General features: G+C 43.1%; 1 protein-coding gene across 14 annotated transcripts in view; it reads left to right on the top strand.

Annotated features, from left to right (window-relative positions):
- Positions 1–5,052: 5,052 nt before the first annotated feature.
- LOC129473656 (pantetheine hydrolase VNN2) overlaps positions 5,053–24,392 on the top strand; it is a 29,828-nt gene continuing 10,488 nt past the window's right edge. The window contains exons 1-7 of one of the 14 annotated variants that reach the window (XM_063631364.1): positions 5,053–5,157; positions 6,551–6,652; positions 9,816–10,039; positions 17,372–17,543; positions 20,258–20,489; positions 20,614–20,744; positions 22,124–22,316. In XM_063631364.1, coding sequence (XP_063487434.1) covers positions 20,277–20,489; positions 20,614–20,744; positions 22,124–22,316 — 537 coding nt within the window. In that variant the 5' untranslated portion in view covers positions 5,053–5,157; positions 6,551–6,652; positions 9,816–10,039; positions 17,372–17,543; positions 20,258–20,276. Of the gene's footprint in view, positions 5,158–5,579; positions 6,653–7,636; positions 7,653–9,815; positions 10,040–17,371; positions 17,544–20,257; positions 20,490–20,613; positions 20,745–22,123; positions 22,317–24,392 lie in introns of those variants that run through there. The other 13 variants (XM_063631361.1, XM_063631351.1, XM_063631392.1 and 10 more) reach the window with 13 other exon arrangements.

Raw genomic sequence — 24,392 nt, 5'->3', positions numbered from 1 at the left:
GGCGTGCAGATCTGGGCCTTGATTGCCTTAAGTCGCCCTGGCCCCCACCAGGACTTTTTTGACCTTGATGCCCACCCACGCAAGGACAGCCGCCCTTCCTCAGCCCGGTGGTCATGGATGTGGCTGAGTGCCTGCAATACCTGCCACTGTCACTTGGGGCCACTATTAAAGCATGAGTCTGCAGCTTGCACCTTCCTACCCACTATCTGGGCCAGCCTATTCTGTTACCGGCACAGTTGACTGTTGAGAATTCAAAGTCAACGCAAGGATTCGAGGCTCTCTGGGGAGAGAATTTCCTTCGTTCTCATTCCCAACACACTGCTCTCAATACTTCCCTTGGATAGCAGTGTATTTAAAGATGTTATGTACAAAACCAAATTTATTCCTTTCTCATTTTGAAATTTTGCAAGTATTAAGATAAGTGGGCCGGGAGCAGTGGCTCACACCTGGAATCTCAGCACTTTGGGAGGCTGCGGTGGATGGATCACGAGGCCAAGAGATCGAGACTATCCTGGTGAAACCCCATCTCTACTAAAAATACAAAAGTTAGCTGGGCATGGTGGTGTGCGCCTATAGTCCCAGCTACTCGGAAGGCTGAGGCAGGAGAATTGCTTGAACCTGGGAGGAGGAGGTTGCAGTGAGCCGAAATCGCGCCACTGCACTCCAGCCTGGTGACAGAGCAAGACTCCGTCTCAAAAAAAAAAAAAAAAAAAGATAAGTGACAGAAAAGTTTAAAAAATATGAGAAAAGTCTGGGCGCGGTGGCTCACGCTTGTAATCCCAGCACTTTGGGAGGCCGAGGCCGGCGGATCACGAGGTCAGCAGATCAAGACCATGGTGAAACCCTGTCTCTAATAAAAATACAAAAAAAATTAGCCGGGCGTGGTGGTGGGCGCCTGTAGTCCTAGCTACTCGGAGAGGCTGAGGCAGGAGAATGGCGGGAACCCGGGAGGCGGAGCTTGCAGTGAGCTGAGATCGCGCCACTGCACTCCAGCCTGGGAGACAGAGCGAGACCCGGTCTCGAAAAAAAAAAAAATATATGAGAAAAGACAGAGGAAAGAACACTTTGAACAAGAAAACCAAAAGGTAAGTCAAAACTATCAAAGGAAATCTCCGTGTATGTGTTTATACTTTTATATATTTGTAGTCTTCTAAACGTAACAAAGCTGAGTAGCTTAAAAGAACCTTTTTAATAATGAGAATATACTATACAACTGAATGTGGAATGTTAATAAAAGGAATCTTTTATGTTAAGATCATATTGCAACCTATACATTATGATACATAAATCAATCCAAAGGAAAACTAAAAAGAATACAAATCACAGATCATTTTTAAAAATTAAACTTTAAAAATTTTGAGATAATTGTTCATTCACACGCAGTTGTAAGAAATAATAGAAAAAGATGAGTATTCTTTCCCTGGTTTTCACCAATGGTAACATCTTGCAGAACTATAGTGCAATAGCACAACCAGGATACAGAACATTCCCATCGCCACATTCTTCGCGTTGCCTTTTTGTAGCTACACCCACTTCCCTCCCATCTTCACTTCTGGCAGCCACTAATCTAGTCTCCATTTCTATCATCTGGTCGTTTCAAGAAACGTATAAATGAAATCGTATTGTATGAAACTTTTTGGATTGGCTTTTTTCAGTCAGCATAATGCTCTTGAGATCTATTGGCATTGTTGCATGTATCAATAGTTCAGTTCTTTAAATTGCTGAGTCGTATTCCACTGGGTGGCTATATGACACAATGGAATACTACTTTATTTGTTACAAATAAAGCTGCTACGAACATTCAGAAACAAGTTTTTTGTTTTTTTGCCAGGGGCGAGGGTAGAGGGTGGGATATGAAGCATAAGACTTCATTTCTCTGGAATAAATGCCCAGCAATACAACTGCTGGGTTGCGTGATAATTGCATGATTAGTTTGTTTTCAACTAACTCATTTATTTTAGATAAGAAACTTGATTTTGACAATAAATATTAAATATCATACATTAATGAAGTATCTGGCCAGGTGTGGTGGCTCATGCCTATAATCCCAGCACTTTGGGAGGCTGAGGTGGGCGGATCACCTGAAGTCAGGAGTTCAGGACCAACCTGGCAAACATGGTGAAACTCCGTCTCCACAAAAAAATACAAAAACTAGCTGGGCATGGTAATGCCAGCTACTCAGGAGGCTGAGGCAGGAGAATCGCTTGAACTTGGGAGACGGAGATTCCAGTGAGCTGAGATCACACCACTACACTCCAGCCTGGGCGACAGAGCAAGACTCTGTCTCTAAAAAAAAAAAAAAAAAGAAATATCCTATTTACTTATTTGTTTAATGATCAAGATTTAAATATGCCACAGATACCCTCTCTAACCTAGCTGGAAAAGACGTGGATAATAAATTCTTATATAGCCAATCAACTTTCATTAAGTGCAATTAATAACTGAGAAGTATCTCTACACATTCATATCAGAAGGAAATTATCCACAGGGTAGTCCCATGATACTCACCATTTCTTTGGTATCACTGTCACATGACCCTGTTTTATGAAACAAACCCACAGGAGGGGAGGCTCAGACACAACATATTTACATGGAGAAGCTAAAATGTTATTTAAAGTATCAATGAAGGAAACTAAAGTCTGCATAGCCAGTCTTCATTAAGAGCAGCTTGCAACTCCTAAATATTTGCACTAGTTTCTTTCAGAAAACCTACAGCTGGACTTCTAATCCCAGCTTACTTATAGTTGAGTATTACAAGGGACCATCTAGGAAAGCATGATGTCATAACAAATTTTGACTTGTAGTTCAGTGCAATTTTATCATCAGTACTAAAACAATTCAGAGTGTATCTCATGTTGACGATAGGTCAACAACAGCATGCCAGACACAAAAAGCAGTATATTACATCATTTGTTTTTGTCAGTCAAGACAAAAATTGAATACCAAATCAATCAAGTAACATTATTGTATATTTCAAAAATGACAGCCATGAAATCAGTCGTTGCATAAATAAAGGTAGGTTTTTTTTTCTTTTAAGAGAATTAAAGCCAGTGTAGATAAATCTTTTATCTGAGAATAGTACTAATACCTTTTCTTCTCCCTATATTTTCAGAACTTTTGGCTATGATTATTTCTTGTTATTTTCTTTTCTATCACCATATTTATTGGTTGGCTTTTGTCTCTTACATTTTGCTTATCTGATAAAAATGCGAATGGCTTGGTGGTTCTTGTCTTGGTTGTTAGTAAGCTGGGTCCAGCCTGTAGTTCTGGAACATGATTTAGTGAGGGAGACAGGGATGTGAATTAGGAAGTAGGCAATCATCTCATGCAGTAAGACAGCTATGACATTGGATTGTATGCTTGCTACTGCATCTTCTGGAAAAACAATATTATTGCAGTAAAGCAACATTATTAATTGGAAAGAACTGCATGGGAAAGGAGGATCTGCCCACAGCTTCTTCATTCATATAGCTGTGAGAATTAAGAGTTTATCTTAATAATAAGTTTATTAAATTTATCTTTAACATCTTAAATTATCTTAATTTATCTTAAGATCTGCCCACAGCTTCTTCATTCATATAGCTGTAGGAATTTATCATAACACAGCACTGAAAACCTTGGTGAGATGATTCAGAGGAGTGAGAATTTCCAATTGATATTGTGCATGAATTGATCTTTCCATATAAACAAACTTCATTCAGTATAACTATGGCATACGACTCACATTTCGGGGTGTTTAAAAAATGCAGACAAATGCCAGACATCCATTATTCTGTTTTTGCACGTAGTCACTGTTGTTAATGTTTTAGCCTACAAGAAACTGAAGAAACAGCTCATAATTTCTTCCCCTACTGGAGCCTCTAAATTCCTGTCCTGTCAGCCTTCCCCAGAGGAAGGATAAGGAGGGTAAAGGAGGTGCTGTGATCTTGCCCTGCCTCCATGCCTGGCTGCCACCCAGAGAGGGAAAGGAGTAGAGCCATGATTCACTTTTCAGAGAGCTGCCAAGCTGTTTTCTAGAGTGGCTGTACCATCCTACATTCCCAACAGCAATGTGTGAGTAATCCAGTTACACAGCAGGTTGTTTAGCATGTTTTTTAAAAAATAGAATGGTGTATGAAATAGGTAGAGTGAAAGCTTTTGATCAGAAAGAGAATCTATGGTACAAATGGACGGAATGCTATCAAGATTAGCAAGTAGAAACAGAATTTAAGTTCATAATTTTAGGAGAAACCATTCAGATCAGGTTGACCTGGAAGAGAGAAAACTTGAAAGACTTTGTGGAGACAGGCAGAACAATGCAAAACTAAAGAAGTAGACGCACTGACATTCTTTTAACAAGACAGTAACCAAGGACAGGCGGTTGGTTATGTCACCAAGGCCTGGGTAAAAGATGCCTTGGGCATGGCCCTTGTAATAGGGCCTCCATCTTGTAGGAATGAAGCAATAGTAATAATAGCAAAACTTATTCAGCACATATCACCATTTTGCAGATAGGGGAAACTGAGGCACAGAGAGGGCACAAAACTTGCTCATAGTTACATAGTTAGGAAGTGGCTCAATCCCAGGCATTCTGGCCCCAGAGTCCATGTCCATGTTAATTATTATCAGATACCACCATGACCCTTATAACTTAGAGTGAGAAAAAAGCTCATCATAACTAGATGCAGGACCATACACAATTTAGTTCTCTCTAAATTGAAGGACAGTCTAGAGTGGGATCTGTGTTACAGTAGAAGAATAATGTGCTAAAGAGAAAGACCATGACATGAATATGAGAGTCAACTTAGGCTCTGTAGGCTAGAGAATCTCCTGATTCTATTGCTGTGGTTCTTCTGCTGAGCTTGGTTCAGTAGAAATTGTGTCAATGCTCCTCGCCTGTGTCATCTGGCCCATACAGCTCCTTGAAAGAAAAGCTCAGGAATCAGAATTGCCAGGCTAGAATAAAATAGACACTCCTTTTCCTGGTGTCTGACTGAAGATGCAGCATCCTTGAACCAGCAGCTGCTGGGACTCCTCTCTGTCATCTCAAAGGGTACGGCCCACACAGAAAGTGAAACCAAAACAGGAAGTCACCAGGGGTGACTGGAGGAGCAGGGGCCTTGGAAAGGAAAGCAGCTGGGATCAAGAGGAGTGGAAGGCTCCCCCTTGACTAAAGCTGTAAGTAGTTATCTTGGGCTGCAAACATTATTTTTTCTTTGCTTCCTCGCTCACTGAAAATAAACAAATGGCATTATTGGTGAATTGCTGTGACATTCTCATATTGCTCAATAAAACATAAACTTTTCTATTTTTAATATATCCTTTTTTTATGTCTGAGATTTCCATTTTATTTTTGTACCATACCCTTTCAAATGCATGTCTCTCTAACTGCCTACATAAATCAACAAGTGACTTGGATCCAGTCACTGTGGATTTATTTCTGTGGTGGCAGTCATTCCAACTTTACCATAAGCTTTTAATTCAATCAAGATAATTTTTTAAAAGGACCGTTGGTGAATGCAAGAAACTTTTGGCAGAGTTAATAGACTGGCATAGTAAGTGGAACTATGAGATTAATATTATTAATATTTTCTTTTAAGGAAGCGGGAGCTGTCAGAAAGTAGGGGAGGATGCTACTAACTCAAAGGGACTTCTGCAACTTCAACGCTAAGATTCTGAGAGAGGAAAACAGACATGTTGGTTGAACCATGTGAAATTACTTTTGCTAGGTCAAAAACAGTGATGATTGGCAATTTCATGTGGCACAAGCATTTCCATCTAGTAGTGCTCAATCTCATGCTGATAACCGCCGGCTTCATGAGCCAGACCTCCAGGAAGGCATTAGAGCAGTTCCCCGAGAGGATCCCCAATGGAACTATCAGGCAAATTCCCCAGGTATAGCTAGGCGAGATTTCATGATTTCCTGCCTAGTTGAAGGGCTTAAAAAGGCAGCTTACAAGGCTGTTAATTATGACAAGCTTAAAGGAACTAGCCAAGGTAAAGACGAAAACCCAGCCCAGTTCATGGCCCGCTTAGCAGCAACCCTTAGATGCTATACCGCCCTAGACCCAGAAAGGCCAGAAGGCCGCCTTATTCTTAATATGCATTTTATCACCCAATCCACTCCTGACATTAGGAAAAAAACTTCAAAAACTAGAATCTGGCCTTCAAACCCCACAACAGGAATTAATCAACCTCGCCTTCAAGGTGTACAATAATAGAGGGGAAGCAGCCAGACGGCAACTCATTTCTGAGTTACAATTACTTACCTCTGCTGTGAGACAAAACCCAGCCACACCTCCAGCATACAAGAACTTCAAAATGCCTAAGCTGCACACACCTAAGCTGCAGCAGTCAATCATTCCTACAAGACCTCCTCCATCAGGATCTTGCTTCAAGTGCCAGAAATCTGGCCACTGGGCCAAGGAATGCCCGCAGCCCAGGATTCCTCCCAAGCCATGTCCCATCTGTGCAGGGACCCACTGGAAGGCAGACTGCCCAGCTCGCCCAGCAGCCACTCCTAGAGCCCCTAAAGCTCTAGCCCAAGGCTGTCTGCCTGACTCCTTCCCAGATCTGCTCAGCTTAGCGACTGAAGATTGACACTGCCCGGTCGCCTTGGAAGCCCCCTGGACCATCATAGATGCCGAGCTTCAAGTAACTCTCACAGTGGAAAGTAAGTCCATCCCCTGTTTAATCGATACAGAGGCTACCCACTCCATGTTGCCTTCTTTTCAAAGGCCTGTTTCCCTCGCCCCGGTAACTGTTGTGGGTATTGACGGCCAAGCTTCAAAACCCCTGAAAACTCCCCCACTCTGGTGCCAACTTAGACAACACTCTTTTATGCACTCTTTTTTAGTTATCCCCACCTGCCCAATTCCCTTATTAGGCTGAGACATTTTAACCAAATTATCTGCTTCCCTGACTATTCCTGGACTACAGCCGCATCTCATTGCCGCCCTTCTCCCCAACCCAAAGCCTCCTTCGCGTCTTCCTCTCGTATCCCTCCACCTTAACTCACAAGTATAGGACATCTCTACTCCTTCCCTGGCAACCAATCACATGCCCATCACCATCCCATTAAAACCTAACCACCCTTACCCCGCTCAACGCCAATATCCCATCCCACAGCACGCTTTAAGAGGATTAAAGCCTGTTATCACTCCCTGCTACAGCATGGGCTTCCAAAACCTATAAACTCTCCTTACAATTCCCCCATTTTACCTGTCCAAAAACCTGACAAGTCTTACAGATTAGTTCAGGATCTGCACCTTATCAACCAAATTGTTTTGCCTATCCACCCTGTGGTGCCCAACCCGTACACTCTTTTGCCCTCAATACCTTCCTCCACAACTCACTATTCCATTCTCGATCTTAAAGATGCTTTTTTCACTATTCCCCTGCACCCCTCATCCCAGCCTCTCTTTGCTTTCACCTGGACTGACCCTGACACCCATCAGTCCCAGCAGCTTACCTAGGCTGTACTGCCGCAAGGTTTCAGGGACAGCCCTCATGACTTCAGCCAAGCTCTTTCTCATGATTTACTTTCTTTCCATCCCTCCACTTCTCACCTTATTCAATATATTGATGACCTTCTTCTTTGTAGCCGCTCCTTTGAATCTTCTCAACAAGACACACTTCTGCTCCTTCAGCATTTATTCTCCAAAGGATATCAGGTATCCCCCTCCAAAGCTCAAATTTCTTCTCCATCCGTTACCTACCTTGGCATAATTCTTCATAAAAACACACTTGCTCTCTCTGCCGATCATGTCCGACTGATCTCACAAACCCCAACCCCTTCTACAAAACAACAACTCCTTTCCTTACTGGGTATGGTTAGATACTTTCGCCTTTAGATACCTGGTTTTGCCATCCTAAAAAACCATTATATAAACTCACAAAAGGAAACCTAGCTGACCCCATAGATCCTAAATCCTTTCCCCACTCCTCTTTCTGTTCCTTGAAGACAGCTTTAGAGACTGCCCCCACTCTAGCTCTCCCTGACTCGTTCCAACCCTTTTCATTACACACAGCCGAAGTGCAGGGCTGTGCAGTCAGAATTCTTACACAAGGACCAGGGTCGCGTCCTGTAGCCTTTTTGTCCAAACAACTTGACATTACTGTTTTAGGTTGGCCATCATGTCTCCGTGCAGCGGCTGCTGCCACCCTAATACTTTTAGAGGCCCTCAAAATCACAAACTATGCTCAACTCACTCTCTACAGCTCTCATAATTTCCAAAATCTATTTTCTTCCTCACACCTGACGCATATACTTGCTGCTCCCTGGCTCCTTCGGCTATACTCACTCTTTGTTGAGTCTCCCACAATTACCATTGTTCCTGGCCCGGACTTCAGTCCGGCCTCCCACATTATTCTGGATACCACACCTGACCCTCATGACTGCATCTCTCTGATCCACCTGACGTTCACCCCATTTCCCCACATTTCCTTCTTCCCTGTTTCTCACCCTGATCACACTTGGTTTATTGATGGCAGTTCCACCAGGCCTAATCGCCAGTCACCAGCAAAGGCAGGCTATGCTATAGTATCTTCCACATCTATCATTGAGGCTACCGCTGTGCCCCCATCCACTACCTCTCAGCAAGTCGAACTAGTTGCCTTAACCCAAGTCCTCACTCTTGCAAAAGGACTGAGTCAATATCTATACTGATTCTAAATATGCCTTTCATATTCTGCACCACCATGCGGTCATATGGGCTGAAAGAAGTTTCCTCACTACAAAAGGGTCCTCCATCATTAATGCCTCTTTAATAAAAACTCTGCTCAAGGCCGCTTTACTTCCAAAGGAAGCTGAGGTCATTCACTGCAAGGGGAATCAAAGTCAGATCCCATTGCTCTAGGCAATGCTTATGCTGATAAGATGGCTAGAGAAGCAGCTAGCTTTCCAACTTCTGTCTCTCACGGCCAGTTTTTCTCCTTCACATCGGTCACTCCCACCTAATCCCCCGCTGAAACTTTCATCTATCAATCTCTTCCCACACAAGGCAAATGGTTCTTAGACCAAGGAAAATATCTCCTTCCAGCCTCACTGGCCCATTCTATTCTGTCATCATTTCATAACCTCTTCCATGTAGGTAACAAGCTGCTAGCCCGTCTCTTAGAACCTCTCATTTCCTTTCCATCATAGAAATCTATCCTCAAGGAGATCACTTCTCAGTGTTCCATGTGCTATTCTACTACCCCTCAGGGATTGTTCAGGCCTCCTCCCTTTCCTACACATCAAGCTCAGGGATTTGTCCCTGCCCAGGACTGGCAAATTGACTTTACTCACATGCCTCAAGTCAGAAAACTAAAATATCTCTTAGTCTAGGTGGACACTTTCACTGGATAGGTAGAGGACTTTCCCAGAGGGCCTGAGAAGGCCACCGAGGTCATTTCTTCCCTTCTGTCAGACATAATTCCTCGGTTTGGCCTTCCCACCTCTATACAGTCTGATAACAGACCAGCCTTTACTAGTCAAATCACCCAAGCAGTTTCTCAGGCTTCAGGTATTCAGTGGAAACTTCATATCCCTTACCATCCTCAATCTTCAGGAAAGGTAGAACAGACCAATGGCCTTTTAAAGACATACCTCACCAAGCTCAGCCTCCAACTTAAAAAGGATTGGACAGTACTTTTACCTCTTGCCCTTCTCAGAATTAGAGCCTGTCCTCGAGATGCTATAGCGTACAGTCCATTTGAACTTTTATATGGATGCACTTTCTTGCTTGGCCCCAACCTCATCCCAGACGCCAGCCCTCTAGGCAACTATCTTCCAGTCCTCCAACAGGCTAGACAGGAAATTCACCAGGCTGCTAATCTTCTCTTCCCTACTCCAGATCCCCAGCCGTATGAAGACACCCTAGCTGGATGATCAGTTCTTGTTAAGAATCTGACCCCTCAAACTCTACAACCTCGATGGACCAGACCCTACTTAGTCATCTATAGTACCCTGACTGCCATCTGCCTGCAGGATCCTCCCCACTCGGTTCACCGTTCCAGAATAAAGCTGTGTCCATCGGACAGCCAGCCTAATCCCTCCTCTTCCTCCTGGAAGTCACAAGTACTCTCCCCTACTTCCCTTAAACTCACTCGTATTTCTGAAGAACAGTAATAACCCTTATGAGCCTAATACATCCCTTCATTCTATTAGGTCTGTTCATCCTTACCCTACTTTTTGCAACAGGGCTTTACGAAGTCACCCCCACCACTTAGGCTGAGCCCCAAAAAACTTGTCATCCCTACTATTTTCTGTCTAGTCATACTCCTATTCTCTGTTCTCAACTACTTATAAATGCCCTACTCTTGTTTACACTGCCGGTTTACACTGTTTCTCCAAGCCATCACAGCTGATATCTCTTGGTGCTATCCCCAAACTGCCACTCTTAATTCCCTCTTAGAGTGGATAGATGATCTTTGCTGGCAAGGCACCCTCCAATACTTCCACCCCGATGAAGTTCTGTTCTTTACTTTTATACTCACTTTTATTCTCATTCCCATTCTTATGCCACCCTCTACCTCTCCCCAGCTATCTCCACCACACTATCAACCTTACCCATTCTCTCCTGGACACTTCTAATCCCTCCTTAGTGAACAACTGCTGGCTTTGCATTTCCCTTTCTTCCAGTGCCTACACAGCTGTCCCCGCCTTACACAGACTAGGCAACATCTCCTGTCTCCTTACACCTCCGAACTTCCTTTAACAGCCCTCACCTTTACCCTCCTGAAGAACTCATTTACTTTCTAGACAGGTCCAGCAAGACCTCCGCAGACATCTCACATCAGCAAGCTGCCGCCCTCCTCCGCACTTATTTAAAAATCCTTTCTCCTTATATTAACTCTACTTCCCCCATATTTGGACCTCTCACAACACAAACTACTATTCCTGTGGCCGCTCCTTTATGTATCTCTTGGCAAAGACCCACTGGAATTCCCCTAGGTAATCTTTCACCTTCTCGATGTTCCTTTACTCTTCATCTCCAAAGCCCAACTACACACATCACTGAAACAATTGGAGCCTCCCAGCTCCGTATTACAGACAAGCCCTCTATCAATACTGACAAACTCTAAAATGTTAGCAGTAATTATTACTTAGGAAGACACTTACCCTGTATTTCACTCCATCCTTGGCTACCTTCCCCTTGCTCATCAGACTCTCCTCCCAGGCCCTCTTCTTGTTTACTTATACCCAGCCCCAAAAATAACAGTGAAAATTGTTTGTAGATACTCAACGTTTTCTCATACACCATGAAAATCTAACCTCCCCCTCTATGCAGTTACCCCATCAGTCCCCATTACAACCTCTGACAGCTGCCACCCTAGCTAGAGCCCTAGAAGTCTCGGTACAAGACATCCCTTTCAGCACTCCTTCTCATCTTTTTACTTTACATCTCCAGTTTTGCCTCGCACAAGGTCTCTTCTTCCTCTGTGGATCCTCTACCTACACGTGTCTACCTGCTAATTGGACAGGCACATGCACACTAGTTTTCCTTACTCCCAAAATTCAATTTACAATTAGGACCGAAGAGCTCTCTGTTCCCCTCATGACACTGACGTGACAAAAAAGAGTTATTCCACTAATTCCCTTGCTGGTCAGTTTAAGACTTTCTGCCTCCACTATTGCTCTTGGTACTGGAATAGCAGGCATTTCAACCTCTGTCGCGACCTTCCGTAGCCTGTCTAATGACTTCTCAGCTAGCATCACAGACATATCACAAACTTGATCGGTCCTCCAGGCCCAAGTTGACTCTGTAGCTGCAGTTGTCCTCCAAAACCGCCGAGGCCTTGACTTACTCACTGCTGAAAAAGGAAGACTGTATATTCTTAAATGAAGAGTGTTGTTTTTACCTAAATCAATCTGGCCTGGTGTATGACAACATAAAAAAAACTCAAGGATAGAGCCCAGAAACTTGCCAACCAAGCAAGTAATTACACCGAATCCCCTTAGGCACTCTCTAATTGGATGTCCTGGGTCCTCCCAATTCTTAGTCCTTTAATACCCATTTTTCTCCTTCTCTTATTCGGACCTTGTATCTTCTGTTTAGTTACTCAGTTCATCCAAAACCGTATCTAGGCCATCACCAATCATTCTTATATGACAAATGTTTCTTCTAACAACCCCACAATATCACCCCTTACCCCAAGATCTCCCCAACTCTGGTGCCAACTTAGACAATACTCTTTTAAGCACTCCTTTTTAGTTATCCCCACCTGCCCAGTTCCCTTATTAGGCTGAAACACTTTAAATTGTCTGCTTCCCTGACTATTCCTGGGCTACGGCCACACCTCATTGCCACCTTTTCCCCCAGTTCAAAGCCTCCTTCACATCCTCCCCTTGTATCTCCCCACCTTAACCCACAAGTATAAGACACCTCTACTCCCTCCTTAGCAACCTATCATTCACCCCTTACCATCCCATTAAAACCTAATCACTCTTACCCCGCTCAATGCCAATATGATCCCACAGCATGTTTTGAAAGGATTAAAGCCTGTTATCACTCGCCTGTTACAGCATGGCCTTTTAAAGCCTATAAACTGTTCTTACCATTCCCCCATTTTACCTGTCCTAAAACCAGACAAGGCTTACAGGTTAGTTCAGAATCTGCACCTTATCGACCAAATTGTTTTGCCTATCAACCCCCTGGTGCCAAACCCATATACTCTCCCATCCTCAATACCTCCCTCTACAACCCATTATTCTGTTCTGGATCTCAAACATGCTTTCTTTACTATTCCTTTGCACCCTTCATCCCAGCCTCTGTTTGCTTTCACTTAGACTGACCCTGACACCCATTAGGCTCAGCAAATTACCTGGGCTATACTGCTGCAAGTCTTCACAGACAGCCCCCATTACTTCAGTCAAGCCCAAATTTCATCCTCATCTGTTACTTATCTCGGCATAATTATCATAAAAACACACGTGCTCTCCCTGCTGATCATGTCCGATTAATCTCCCAAACCTCAATCCCTTACAAAACAACTCCTTTCCTTCCTAGGCATGGTTAGTGAGGTCAGAATTCTTACACAAGAGCCAGGACCGCACCCTGTAGCCTTTCTGTCCAAACAACTTGACCTTACTGTTTTAGCCTAGCCCTCATGTCTGCGTGCAGCAGCTGCCACTGCTTTAATACTTTTAGAGGCCCTCAAAATCACAAACTATGCTCAACTCACTCTCTACATTTCTCATAACTTCCAAAATCTATTTTCTTCCTCATACCTGACGCATATACTTTCTGCTCCCCGGGTCTTTCAGCTGTACTCACTCTTTGTTAAGTCCCACAATTACCATTGTTCCTGGCCTGGACTTCAATCCGCCCTCCCACATGATTCCTGATACCACACTGAAGGGGTGGGTTGCCCCTCCACACCTGTGGGTGTTTCTCATTAGGTGGAATGAGACTTGGAAAAGAAAGAGACACAGAGACAAAGTATAGAGGAAGATAAAGGGGGCCCAGGGGACTGGCGTTCAGCATACGGAGGATCCCGCCGGCCTCTGAGTTCCCTTAGTATTTATTGATCATTATTGGGTGTTTCTTGGAGAGGGGGTTGTGGCAGGGTCATAGGATAATAGTGGAGAGAAGGTCAGCAGGTAAACACGTGAGCAAAGGTCTGTGCATCATAAACAAGGTAAAGAATTAAGTGCTGTGCTTTAGATATGTATACACATAAACATCTCAATGCCTTAAAGAGAAGTATTGCTGCCCGCATGTCCCAACTCCAGCCCTAAGGCGGTTTTCCCCTAGCTCAGTAGATGGAACATACAATAGGGTTTTACACGGAGACCTTCCATTGCCCAGGGACGGGCAGGAGACAGATGCCTTCCTCTTGTCTCAACTGCAAAGAGGCATTCCTTCCTCTTTTACTAATCCTCCTCAGCACAGACCCTTTATGGGTGTCGGGCTGGGGGACAATCAAGTCTTTCCCTTCCCACAAGGCCATATTTCAGACTATCACATGGGGAGAAACCTTGGACAATACCTGGCTTTCCTTGGCAGAGGTCCCTGCAGCCTTCCGCAGTGTTTTGTGGTGATGACTCTTAATGAGCATGCTACCTTCAAGCATCTGTTTAACAAAGCACATCTTGCACAGCCCTTAATCCATTTAACCTTGAATTGACACAGCACAAGTTTCAGGGAGTACAGGGTTGGGGATAAAGTTACAGATTAAAATGGAGTCTCTTATGTCTACTTTCTATACAGACACATTAACAATCTGATCTCTCTTCCTTTTCCCCACACCCTCCCTTCCCTACACATCAAGCTCCAGGATTTGCCCCCACCCAGGACTGGCAAATTAGCTTTACTCAACATGCCCCGAGTCAGGTAACTAAAATACCTCTTAGTCTAGGTAGACACTTTCACTGGATAGGTAGAGGCCTTTCCTACAGGGTCTGAGAAGGCCACCGTAGTCATTTCTTCCCTTCTGTCAGACATAATTCCTCAGTTTAGCCTTCCCACCTCTATACAGTCTGATAACAGACCAGCCTTTATTAGTCAAATCAGCCAAGGAGTTTTTCAGGCTCTTAGTATTCAGTGAAACCTTTATATCCCTTACGGTCCTCCGTCTTCAAGAAAAGTAGAACAGACTAAAGGTCTTTTTAAAACACACCTCACCAAGCTCAGCCACCAACTTAAAAAGGACTGTACAATACTTTTACCACTTTCCTTTCTCAGAAGTCAGACCTGTCCTCAGAATGCTACAAGGTACAGCCCATTTGAGCTCCTGTAAAGATGCTCCTTTTTATTAGGCCCCAGTCTCATTCCAGACACAAGACCAACTTAGACTGTGCCCCCAAAAGCTTGTCATCCCCAGTATCTTCTCTCTATCATACTCCTATTCACCGTTCTCAACTACTCACACATGCCCTGCTTTTGTTTACACTGCCGGTTTACACTGTTTCTCCAAGCCATCACAGCTGATATCTCCTGGTGCTGTCCCCAGACTGCCACTCTAAACTCTTGAAGTAAATAAATAATCTTTGCTGGCAGGACTATGCTGAATCTCCTTAGGCACTCTCTAATCAGATGTCCTGGGTCCTCCCAATTCTTAGATCTTTTATACCTGTTTTTCTCCTTCTCTTATTCCATTTAGTTTTTCAATTCATACACCTGCTGGGCAGGTGGGGGAGACCCACTCATGGAATGAAACTGTAAACCAGACCTGGTGTGAGGAGGGGAGGTGATAAAAAGATTATAGGGTGGAGGAGCAGAGGCTGAGGAAGAATTGCGACCTAGCTCGGCCTGGCGAGGAGCAGCCTGGGGAGGAGGGGAGAGGTCAGATGGGTCTGTAGAAAAGGAGGATTAGAAAGACTCAGCAACACTTGGGGTTGGGACTGAGGGGACAGGTGGGAGGGAAAGAAGGAAGATTTGGGATGAGTTGCATTGGGAACGGAGAGTAGAGAGGGACCGATGTGTAAAAGAATGCCTGGACGTCAGGCATCTCAGACCATTTACCCATTTTATGACAAGGATTATTTAGATCTTGCAGGATGGAAAAATTGAAAGTGCCGTTTTCTGGCTATTTGGAACCACTGTCGAGTTTTTATTGGGGTCAAGCGGCATTGCAGAAGAAAAGGCATTTAGGTTTTAGGTCAGGTGTGAGTTGAAGAGGTTTTAAGTTCTTGAGAGCACGGGCTAAGGGAGATGGAGGAATGGGGGGTGAAAGGTTGCCTATAGTGAAGGAGGCAAGCCCAGAGAAAAGAGAGAGTACAGACTGTCAGGCCCCTGAGCCCAAGCCAAGCCATCGTATCCCCTGTGACTTGCACATATACATCCAGATGGCCTGAAGTAACTGAAGATCCACAAAAGAGGTAAAAATAGCCTTAACTGATGACATTCCACCATTGTGATTTGTTCCTGCCCCACCCTAACTGAGCAATGTACTTTGTAATCTCCCCTACCCTTAAGAAGGTTCTTGGTAATTCTCCCTACCCTTGAGAATGTACTTTGAGAGATCCACCCCCTTACCCCCCAAAACATTGCTCCTAACTCCACTGCCTATCCCAAAACCTATAAGAACTAATGATAATCCACCATCCTTTGCCAACTCTCTTTTCGGACTCAGCCCGCCTGCACCCAGGTGATTAAAAGCTTTATTGCTCACACAAAGCCTGTTTGGTGGTCTTTTCACATGGACGCACATGAAAGAGACATGGAGGGAAGGGGTTCGGTGGTTCTTACCCTCCAGAAAAGCAGGAAAGGGGTTGGGGCAGGGAAATAAGGGGTTGAGGCACAGAGATAAGAGGTCGGGGCACGGAAATAAGGGATTGGGCCACAGAGATAAGAGGTCGGGGTGCGGAAATAAGGGACTGGGGATTCTTGCCCCCTAGAAAAGCAGGACTTGCCACTAAGGGTGAAGGAGAAGGGGTTGAGGGGTACTTGCCCCTCCCCCAGAAAAGCGGGACTTGCCGCTAAGGGTGAAGGACCAAGGCAGGCGTCCCTGCGTGGTCTGACACCTCTGAAACATGGCTGAATAATCAGAGAGGCGTCCCTGCAATGATTAAACACCAAGGGAAGGCTGCCTTCCCAGTCTGTGACCGGCACTGGAGTTTTGGGTCCATGGATAAAACGTGTCTCCTTTGTCTCTACAAGAAAATGAAAGGAATTGAAATTAACAGAAGGGAGAGATTGAAGTGTGGCACCAAGATTGAAAGGAGAAAGAGGTTGAGGGATAGTGAGGGAGGTTGGAGAAGAGAGTAAAAAAGGCTGCTTACCAGATTTGAAATTGGTGAGATGTTTCTTGGGCTGGTCGGTCTGAGGACCTGAGGTTGTAGGTGGATCTTTCTCACGGAGCAAAGAACAGGAGGACAGGGGATTGATCTCCCAAGGGAGGTCCCCCGATCTGAGTCACGGCACCAAATTTCATGCACATCTGTGTGAAGAGACCACCAAACAGGCTTTGTGTGAGCAATAAAGCTTTTAATCACCTGGGTGCAGGCAGGCTGAGTCCGAAAAGAGAGTCAGTGAAGGGAGATATGTGTGGGGCCATTTTATAGGATTTGGGTAGATAAAGGAAAATTACAGTCAAAGGGGGGTTGTTCTCTGATGGGCAGAGTGGGGGTCACAAGGTGCTCAGTAGGGGAGCTTTTGAGCCAGGTTGAGCCAGGAGAAGGAATTTCACAAGACAATGTCATCAGTTAAGGCAGGAACAGGCCATTTTCACTTCTTTTGTGGTGGAATGTCATCAGTTAAGGCAGGAACCAGCCATCTGGATGTGTACCTGCAGGTCACAGGGGATATGATGGCTTAGCTTGGGCTCAGAGGCCTGACACTGCAAATAAAAAAACAAAGGAGGGAATTTAGTCATCTTGATTTTATATCAGAAGTGATTTTCCCCTTCCCTGTTAGCCAAACAAAAAAACCAAAACTCTAATCAACATAATTTCTATCCTTTACAGCCAAGGACAGAGAAAAACATCCAGATTTGGGAACACAATAACAGATATGATTGTCTCCACTTCTACTGCCAAAATTTTAAAACTGTTAACTCCTCCTCATCAGCTTACCTGACTACTTCCAAGCAAAAGAGATAATGAAGTATTAGTAATTGGTGATACTAGATCAATGAAGGTAGGTCATGGCCCAAATTATACTTACAGAGATGGAAGAGCTTAGTTGTTTTTATTAGGCATCGACTGCATCAGAAATTTCTTTAGCACTTAGCCAATTTGCCTATGGTCTTCCTAAGGTGATCATTTTGAATTGGGTTCTTTAAAAGACATGAATGGCTGGCTGCAGTGGCTCACACCTGTAATCTCGGCACTTTTGGAAGCCAAGATGGGTGGATTGCTTGAGGCCGGGAGTTTGAAACAAGCCTGGGCAACATGATGAAACTTCCTCTCTACAAAAAATAACAAAAATTAGCCTGACATGTTGGTGCATACCTGGGATTCCAGCCACTAGGGAGGCTGAGGTGGAAGGATCACTTGAGTCTGGGAGGTGGAGGCTGAAGTGAGCCATGATCCTACCACTGCACTCCAGCCTGAGCAATAGAGCAAGACTCCGTCTCAAAACAAAAAAACAAAAAACAAAAAAACCCCAAAAGACACGAGTGTTCACTCAGTTGCAGACATTAAAAGACAGCACAGACGCGTGTGCTGTTTTGGGTATAAAAGAAAGACTCTGGAATCAGGAATGAGAAGCAGCACATCCTGCTCTGTTGCTCTAGCTCTCTATGCCTCAGATTCCTATCCTGTAATAAGTGGGCATTTGGGTTATGTGATTTCTAAACTCTAGCAGCACTCATAATCTATTATATACCAATCACCTATGCTAATTTACTAATTATATATACACTATATATTATGGTTATATACTAACAGTCTGTTCTACAAGCTGCTAAAAATTCATGAAAATATCTATCCCTTTACATTTTCCTCAAAAGGGCTTGACCATTTTTCCTGAAATTATTTTTAGTTTTCTGCTCTATAGAGATAAGACAAGTTATTCCTTTAATAGAAACTTCTATTCAAAGCAGAAAATATGAGCAGATCTTATTTATAGCCCCTAGGCCCCATTCTTAACAAAACATTTATCGCAGTATGAAGGAAAGCACAGAATAAACTTTGTTTATTTGTACCTACTCTTCTATGCTGTCTAAAAGCATTTCCGTGACTTTTAACAAAGGGCTGGATAAAAATAAAACAAATCTTTTATCTGGTAGGATTGGGCCTGGGGAAGGGAGAATATGAATGTCCTAAGAAGGCATCCGACATCACATTCTGTATTTGTTGTTATATTATTGTTTTTTTTTTATTTTTTTGTTTTTTTTTGAGACGGAGTTTTGCTCTGTCGCCCAGCCTGGAGTGCAATGGTGTGATCTCAGCTCACTGCAACCTCTGCCCCCTGGGTTCCAGGGATTCTCTTGCCTCAGCCTCCCGAGTAGCTGGGATTACAGGTGCCCACCACCACGTCCAGCTACTTTTTGTGTTTTTAGTAGAGACGGGGTTTCACTATGTTGGCCAGGCTGGTCTAGAACTCCTGACCTCAGGTGATCTGCCTGCCTCGGCCTCCCAAATTGCTAGGATTACAGGCATGAGCCACTGCACCTGGCCTGTTAGCATTGTTTTTAAAGTCATTGTTGTTATTTGCTGCTAACAAAAATGTAAGTTACATCTTCTCCTTATTACAATACAGGTGATCTTTATCACCAATCCTGGACTCTTCCCCTTCCCTGGCATCTTCCTCCAAAGCAGGGGGTGGGGAGGGAGGAAAAAGGAGGAGAAGGAGAAGGAGGAGAAGGAGGAGGAGGAGAAGGAGAAGTAGGGGGAGGACGGGGAGGAAAGGGTGAAAGAGAGAAAGAAGGAAAGAAGCGGAGTCTCCTGAGGCCTGGGACCCCTGAGCTGAGATTCATCCTCTGGCCTAGGTGTCTCGGGGTATTGGTGCTGTAGGCACTAACTATACCACAGTGAACAAACCAGACACATAATCCTGCTTTTCTGGAGCACATGTTTTCAGTCCTTAATAGCAATAAGTAAGTCAGAGTGTAGATTTGGGTAAATTTTGTTCTCAATATTGTTCTGTGTTACATTTTCTTAGTAGTAAGTATTTAATTTTTTCCCCCTCATCTAAAAATAAACACGATGTAAGTGACTCAACAGAACCAAAAAAATTGTTGTCAATTTTTAAATTTAATAAATGTGATGTTTGTTGGGATGTGATTTTTTTATACAAGAGTTAATTTAGTTATGAGCTTCTGTTAATAAAATCTGGAATTGTTCTATATTTGAATTCGGGTGTCTTTTGGAAATTCAACATTAAATCTTAATAGTACATGCTTTTCAATCCCTGTAATACTTTCTGATTGTCTTAAATGAACTGCAACTTTTCTTTCTTTAAAAATGGTCAGATATATTGCGTTCTTAAGATTATAAAGTAGGCCAAGTGCAGTGGCTCACGCCAGTAATCCCAGCACTTTGAGAGGCTGAGGTGGATGGATCACAAGGTCAGGAGTTCAAGACCAGCCTGGCCAATACTGTGAAACCCCTCTGTACTAAACATACAAAAATTAGCTGGGCGTGGTGGTGCGTGCCTGTAGTCCTAGCTGCTCGGGAGGCTGAGGAAGGACAATTGCTTGAACCTGGGAGGGGGAGGTTGCAGTGAGCTGAGATTGCACCACTGCATTCCAGCCTGGGTGACAGAGCAAACTCCGCCTCAAAAAAAAAAAAAAAAGAAGAAGAAGAAAAAAAAAGATGATAAAGTAAAAGGCCAGTAACTGGCAGCCGCATGTTATGCAAATATTCTCCCCTCTGTAAATACCACATGAATGTTATTTTCACTTTCAGAAATCACTAAACCTTGGCCATGGTCACTTCCTCTTTTCCAACCTCTGTGGCAGTTTTTGCCCTAATAACCCTGCAGGTTGGTACTCAGGACAGTTTTATAGCTGCAGTGTATGAACATGCTGTCATTTTGCCAAATAAAACAGAAACACCGGTTTCTCAGGAGGATGCCTTGAATCTCATGAACAAGAATATAGACATTCTGGAGAGAGCGATCAAGCAGGCAGCTGAGCAGGTATTCTCTTATTTCTGCTAGTCATAATATATGCGAGGGGCACGGAAGCTGGTGGAAGATGAGAGAGTTGAATTGTCTGTGTTGTACATGGAAAAATCATTTTTGTTTCACTTGTTTTGAACAGGGTGCTCGAATCATTGTGACTCCAGAAGATGCACTTTATGGATGGAAATTTACCAGGGAAACTGTTTTCCCTTATCTAGAGGATATCCCAGACCCTCAGGTGAACTGGATTCCGTGTCAAGACCCCCACAGGTATTTTAACTATCTTAGTCTTTTGTGCAAAAGTAACTCTCTAAAATGTGCATGTTCACCAAAGCAAAATGATTGCTCTTGAATTATCATATATGTGGTATACGTTATGGTTATATTTATCTCAACATTTGTCAGATTTTTAAAAATTATACTTAGGTACTATTTAACAATCTTTCATGATTGAAAATCTTTATTAAATTTTGAGAAAATATGTAAATAGGGTATTCCTGCAAGAAAAACTAAGGGAAGAGATCTCATAGATACAAGTAGTAACTTAATTTCTGAAGTAGACAGCGGATTGTGTTAGGAATACATTCCAAGGCCTCTGCTGAAGGGACACCCTTTCAATGTCATAGAGTCTCTCCAACCCAGAGTTGCTTCTTAGGCAGAAAGACTTCACCATGTATTTTCCAGTGAATCGTAAGACCTTATGCTTTGAAACTGCATTTTCCTAGGCTCACAAAGCTAATTTTCCTGGGAAAAGGTTATCTAGAAACTTTCTGATACATATTAAAAATCTAGGTCCTACTGTCATCCTGGAGGTGTCAACCTGGCAGTTGCATGGACAAGTCTGGCATGAAAAGACAAAATTATATCTGGAGATAGAAAATAAGATGTCAGCATATAGATGGTTTTAAACACCACGATGAGTTCACCTGTGGAGTGAGTTAGAGAAGAGTATAGGTATAAGTCTTGAGCACTAGGAAATTCCAGTGTTTAGACTCGGAAGAAAAGAAGGAATCAGCAGAAGAGTCGAAGAAGAGCAACCAAGAAATAGGAAAATGAGAGGGTGGGTCCAATAAAAAAGTGAGGTGTTTCCAGAAGGAGGTGTAATTAACTGTGCCAACTGCTGTTGAAAAGTTAAGATGAGATCAGGTAAAACGTGGGGGTCACTGCTGGCATTAGTAAGAGTTTGGGTGATAGACATAAAAGTTAGAGTGCTCTAAAAGAGAATGGGAGAAGAGGGACTGGCAACAGCAAGAGCGACTGATCTTTTGAGGAGTTTTGCTTTAAGAGAGAGCTGAGGACTAAAGCAGTATTTGGAAGGGCATGTTTGGAAGGGTCAAAAGAGGTTTTAATTTTATTTTTTAAAGATGGGAGGTACTAGAGGATATTTCATGCTGATGGGATGTTTCAGTAGAGAGGAGACCCTTGATGAGGCAGGAGACTGAATAATGAATTTCTGTAGCAATAGATACAGTGTGGGAAGTATTCATCAAGTGTATAATCATCTGTGGCTTTTAAAGTATGATATTTTTATGCATAGTTTTTGTATTGACTTAAGTTCCACTTAAGTGGTTACAGTTGCTATTGTCTCTGTAGGAAGTGACTAAATTATTTTTTAAACATTGAAATGTCTTAATTATAATTTGGTTTAGATTTGGTCACACACCAGTACAAGCAAGACTCAGCTGCCTGGCCAAGAACAACTCTATCTATGTCTTGGCAAATTTGGGGGACAAAAAGCCATGTAATTCCCGTGACTCCACATGTCCTCCTAATGGCTACTTTCAATACAATACCAATGTGGTGTATAATACAGAAGGAAAACTCGTGGCACGTTACCATAAGGTAAGAGAGAGGGACGGATGTGTAAAATGCAGCGTGTTGTGAGTGGTCAATGCTGGGTTTAGGAGTTTCAGTTTCATTCCCTCTATGATACGATATTATTATTATTATTATTTTTTTTTAAGTTGGCAATAAAGAAAGTGACACTTTGGGCTGGGCGTGGAGGCTTATGCCTGTAAGCCCAGCACTTTGGGAGGCTGAGGCAGGTGGATCACTTGAGGCCAGGAATTTGCGACCAGTCTGGCCAACATCGTGAAACCCCGTCTCTACTAAAAAATACAAAAATTAACTGGGCGTGATGGCACATGCCTGTAGCCCCAGCTATGTGGGAGGCTGAAGCAGGAGACTTGCTTGAACCCAGGAGGCCGAGGCTGCAGTGAGCTGAGATTGTGTCACTGCACTGCAGCCTGGGTGAAAGAGGGAGACTCAAAAAAAAAAAAAAAAAGAAAGAAAAAAAGAAAAAAGAAAATGACACTTTGGAAAAAACTACTCTGGAAAATCATGTAGGCAGAGAGCTGTTAAAAGAAAGTGTCATAATGGTCCAGGATTGAGACAAAATTTTGCACATATAAAACAAATAATTTTAACATAAAAAAGATACCAAGTTGACTATAATCTGGGCATTATTTCACAAATTTTATATTTTTTTAGAGACAAGGTCTCACTGTTGTCCAGGCTGAAGTGCAGTGGATCCATCATGGCTCACTGTTAACCTCAGACTCCTGGGCTCTAGCGATCCTCCTGCCTCAGCCTCCCAAGTAGCTGAGACTATAGGCATGTGCCACCATGCTAATTTTTAAATATTTTTTGGAGACGGGGTCTCACTACATTGCCCAGGCTGTCCTTAAACTCTTCACCTCGAGCAGTCCTCCCACCTTGGCCTCCCAAAATGCTGAGATTAGAGGCATGAGCTACCGAGCACAGCCATAATCTAAATAGTATTTAATATTGAAATGGTATAAAGATGTTTCAAAATTGTATGAATCAGCTTCACATAAGTTAATTTGCTATCAAATCACAAAATACCTTATTTTCTACACCAGCTAATTTAATTACCATCTTATAGATTTAAGCTCAAACCATAAAATGTTTACCTTAAATTCTAAATTGAAAAAAGGAATCAAATAATCTTTAAGTAATAATTTTATACTAAACTAGGTAGAAAAAGAAGGCTGGCCTTTTAAATGGATATGTGTGATGTACAGGCAGTATGAATGTCCCTTCTCCACTCCCAGATATGTTCTAAGCATCTTAAATTATAGCCTCAGAATCTTTGGAGTGGAGAAATTATCTCCTGGCAGTCTCAGTTAAAATATAAATGTTAATTAAGAGGAGGGATGTTAAAGCAATGGTTTTCAAATGATTTTGATCATGGACCCCTATTGGAAAAAATTGTTAACATAAGTCCTCAACATATGTATTTTTGTGTGTGTATTTATAAAGTACAACAATTTCAAAACGCTTTCTTCATAATTTTATGGATTTTGACAGCTTCTTTTCATATATATCACTGGCACTTCACTTTTTTCTTAAAATGTGTCTCATAGTAAAAATAGAAAGGTCAGTGCTTCCATTTTCTTGCCTGGGAGATTGTTTGCATTATTCATATTATCTTTCAATGCAGTTTCTTTGCAGTAATTGTTTGAAGCTATTCTGCCATTCTGTAAATGTGCAGGATGGCACAGTGCACTGAATGTGGACAAACTAGCAAGGAACCTGCAGTCACCCTGTCTAAGTTGAGAGACTCTCACTCTTCCCTGAGGGTACCTCAGGGACCATTTGTAACCCATGACCTCTGACATATGTGAACCTAATTAGAATACCTTTGTTGATCAATTTTTTTTTTTTTTTTTGAAGCAGAGTCTGGCTCTGTCACCCAGGCTGGAGTGCAGTGGCACGATCTCAGCTCACTGCAACCTCTGACTCCCAGGTTCCACCCATTCTCCTGCCTCAGCCTCCTGAGTAGCTGGGATTACAGGTGCATACCACCACACCTGGATAATTTTTGGATTTTTTAGTAGAGACTTGAGCTCCTGGCCTCAAATTATCTGCCCGCCTTGGCCTCCTAAAGTGCTGGGA

This window comes from Symphalangus syndactylus, chromosome 2 (genome assembly GCF_028878055.3).
Source record: "Symphalangus syndactylus isolate Jambi chromosome 2, NHGRI_mSymSyn1-v2.1_pri, whole genome shotgun sequence".
NCBI lineage: Eukaryota > Metazoa > Chordata > Mammalia > Primates > Hylobatidae > Symphalangus > Symphalangus syndactylus.
The sequence above is the reverse complement of the archived record's forward strand: the minus strand, read 5'-3'. Positions and strand labels throughout refer to the sequence as shown.